Raw genomic sequence first — 3,450 nt, 5'->3', positions numbered from 1 at the left:
AAGACAAAGGTAGAAAGAAAGCCCTCCAAATAATTTTGAAGAGGAGTGTTGACAGCTGAAGACCGTCAGTGAATGAGAGTCAGTTTTGGGGGTTCAGGGGAAAGGGGGGTGATGGCATTTACCCACATGCAGGAAATGGCATGATGTGATAGGATTTTAGGAAGCATAATAAAGGATAAATCACGGTATCCTGCATTAATAACAGCAGTTAAAGAAAGTACTCAGAAGCCTCGCCAGGAAGTAGTTAAAGGTGCTCTAAGCGATGCTGGGTGACATCACTTCTTATTGACGCTCAAAGTATTGTCTAACAAAAGGGAGGCTAGCTCGCCCCTCCCTCCTCATCAAATGTTGTAGCCTAAAAAACCTGTGACATCGCGTAGAGCACCCTCAACATCATTGTAAATAAGATGGAACTGATGTTTTCAGTGGAACCTTAAAACCACGTACATTTGATTTGCATGGCCTCAGTTGTTTTTGTAATCAATCTCAGTGTGTGTGTGTTTGCACTGACAAGCAGTTTGGGTTTTCCTAGTGTACTTAGCTTACAAATATGACATGATACAACTTTATTATCAGTTTACACTGAAATTCCTTCTGCCCTGTAGAGCAGCTTCAATCAGAAAAAAAGAGTACAAAGATGTAAACACATCAACAGCCATGACAAAGAAACATGACAAAGATCATAATTGCACACTGATTTTTAGCAACAGGATAGACTGATAAAAGTGTGTTGTGTCTAAATGAAGGGACTCTAAATCGCCTAGTAGAAGGAAGAGGTCAGTATTTCTGGTTTAAAACATGCTTGGAGTCAGAAGACACAAAATATAGAGAGTAACACTGAGTTGACTCTTCGGGATGGCACAAGAATCAGAGACAGAGCAGTTTTGGGTCCCTAACTGGTGCGCTCCGTCCTCCCCAGATACGGTGACTTCCTCTTACGTTCCCGTCAAACCCTTCGAGGACGGCTGCGAGCGGGTGTCAGTGGAAGTTGAGGAGTTTCTCCCCGAGGAGGCCAAGTACAACTACCCCTTCACCACCTACAAGAACCAACTCTACATCTTCCCCCTGCAGCTCAAATACGACAACCAGAAGACCTTCACCAAGGTGGGTGTGGCTCAGAACATGGACGGTGGGAACAAATAACGAAACCCTTTCAACATGGATTGCTTTCTGTGTTGTTGCTGCTTACACAGAATGAAACACATATCACTGATTTGACTCCCTGATTATCTGCTATGAATTAATGTTCCGTTCACACCAGGCGAGGAACATTGCAGTCTGCATCCAGTTCCGAGACTCGGATGAAGAAGGTGCAACTCCATTAAAGGTGAGTTGTATAAACTGCATATATTGTAGCTACTGTATACAGTATGTTAGTGATACAGAGTGTATTCACAGGTCTAATCTTGTCATCAGATGTACCATGACAGGGTTTTAGGGCCACTAGGGCTAATCTGGAATTTTTATTTTTTATTTTTTTAAACCTCCATGTATGGGGGAGCTACCCAGGCACCCAGCATCTGGATTTTAATCAGTAGTCATCATCTTTAAGTAGCCATCTTTAATCATCTATCCTCTACCACATAAACAGAAGTGTCCCCTTTTAAAAACATATCTTTATTATTAGGGTTAAACAACCCTGAGTATGTTAAAGTTACATTTGTAATACATTCTTATCTTACATGTTTTTAGCATGTATTAGCTTTCACTATTTGTTATGCTTTTATTTTTTATATCCAATATTTATATAATTAAGTCCTGGCCAGGCGGAGGTGTAATGCAATAAATGAACTACCTTAACTGTTGCATGGAAAAATAGAACATCAATAATACCTGTACCACTGCATGTAGGTGTTGTTTGTGACATCATGGCTGTTTTCTCATATATTACGACTCTTTCCTGTAAAATTAAGACTTTATAAAAACTTTTTCTTTTATTAATAAATATTATTTTTCTAACCAGTGGCACTAACCTCCCATTGTAGAAACAGGGATCTGTCAACTGTCATGCTCAGGACAATATACAGGCACATAAACAGGCGAAAGGTACAAAAGACAGATCATGTACTACAGATCAGATACAATTTAGACTGAACAAAGGGAAATAAAGCAGAAGACAGAAAATGATGGATGGTTGGTTGGTGGAATGAAACATAGCAGGAGCCTTGTGCAAAGATCTCAGAAACAAGTTGTGGAATGTCTTTTGTGAGATTTGATCAATAGCTGAGCCCTCAGACATGATAAACCTTTCTTTTTATTGCTTTTCCCAAAGTGGAAGTCAGAGTCCAGCTGAGGGGCCAGAAAAGGAGAAAGGAAACGCTTACAGTAGCTGGTTATTATAGCTGGCAGGAGAAGATAATGAATGGTCACTCTTTTTCTCTCTTCTCTTCCTCGCTATTTCTCTCTGGCCACACATGTCAAATATTTGTGGGTGGAAACAGTCATCAAAGCAGAGTGGATTGTTTTTCTTTTCACTTTTCCAGAGGACGAGAGGAAAACAGAAATTCTTTGACTTTAAACCGCCAAAACATTTGCACTTGATGCCCTTGATTAAGTCACTCCAGACAAACAGATCAACGTTGCAGTCATGTGTATTATACCTCAGCTACTGTACAGTCTGCTCTCAAACAATGCCTCAAGCACAGCAAGGCAGAACGTTATGAACAAACAATGAGCGAGAGCCTGCAGCCCACCTCTCGGGAGATTTTAATCAGGGGCAGTGGAAGCTCAAGGAGGCTCTGGACGTTTTTTCACAAATCTGACTGAGAGATAAATTCTTTTGAAGCTTTTGGGATCAAAAGTTGAAGTAGATGGAATTTTGCAGATGCCTTTACAATCTGCTGCGTCTAAACTGTTATCCTTGTCATGAAGAAATAAATAAATGAACCAGTCAAACCTAAAGTTGTGATCTTTTGGGGCTTACCTGAAATATTAGTTCTACCTTAGAAACCAGAAGGAAATGTTTGGTTTTTGGTCCTGTGTTCGTGTAGGAACAGGACAGGACAACCTCTCTGACAGATAAGATCCAAGGCTCCTCTTGCCACACCTGGACCCTCATCCTGAGTCAAGCAATCAGGACTCCCATCAGCCCTCTCAACTTGCTGCTGGTCTAAGGGCTCCCTGAATGTGTTGCTTTCCCAGTGTGGGTTGCAAATGGTTTATGTTTAGATTGCGCTTTTCTAGTCTTAACGACTGCTTAAAATGCTTTTGCATAGTACAGGAACCATTCACACACTGTGGCCAAGGCTGCTGTACATGGGCCACTTGCTTATCAGACAAACATTTGAACACATTTAGACAGCGATGGCACAGCATTGGGACTAATTTGAGGCTCAGGGCTTTGCCCAAGGACACTTGGGACATGGGACAGTAGGCCGGGGATGGACTACCAACCTTCAGATTGGTAGGTGACCGCTCTACCACCTGAGCCACAGCTGCCCCAAACCATGC

At 41.7% G+C, this 3,450-nt stretch overlaps 1 protein-coding gene across 1 annotated transcript in view; it reads left to right on the top strand.

Annotated features, from left to right (window-relative positions):
- Positions 1-3,450, top strand: part of dock11 (dedicator of cytokinesis 11) — a 52,650-nt gene that overhangs the window by 20,988 nt on the left and 28,212 nt on the right. The window contains exons 16-18 of the mRNA XM_034857367.1: positions 920-1,104; positions 1,262-1,327; positions 2,991-3,107. Of these exons, the coding sequence (XP_034713258.1) occupies positions 920-1,104; positions 1,262-1,327; positions 2,991-3,107 (368 nt within the window). The remainder of the gene's footprint in view (positions 1-919; positions 1,105-1,261; positions 1,328-2,990; positions 3,108-3,450) is intronic.

Source organism: Etheostoma cragini, chromosome 19 (assembly GCF_013103735.1).
Source record: "Etheostoma cragini isolate CJK2018 chromosome 19, CSU_Ecrag_1.0, whole genome shotgun sequence".
Taxonomy (NCBI): Eukaryota; Metazoa; Chordata; class Actinopteri; order Perciformes; family Percidae; genus Etheostoma; species Etheostoma cragini.
Note: the sequence above shows the minus strand (reverse complement) of the source record. Positions and strands in the feature narration are given on the sequence as shown.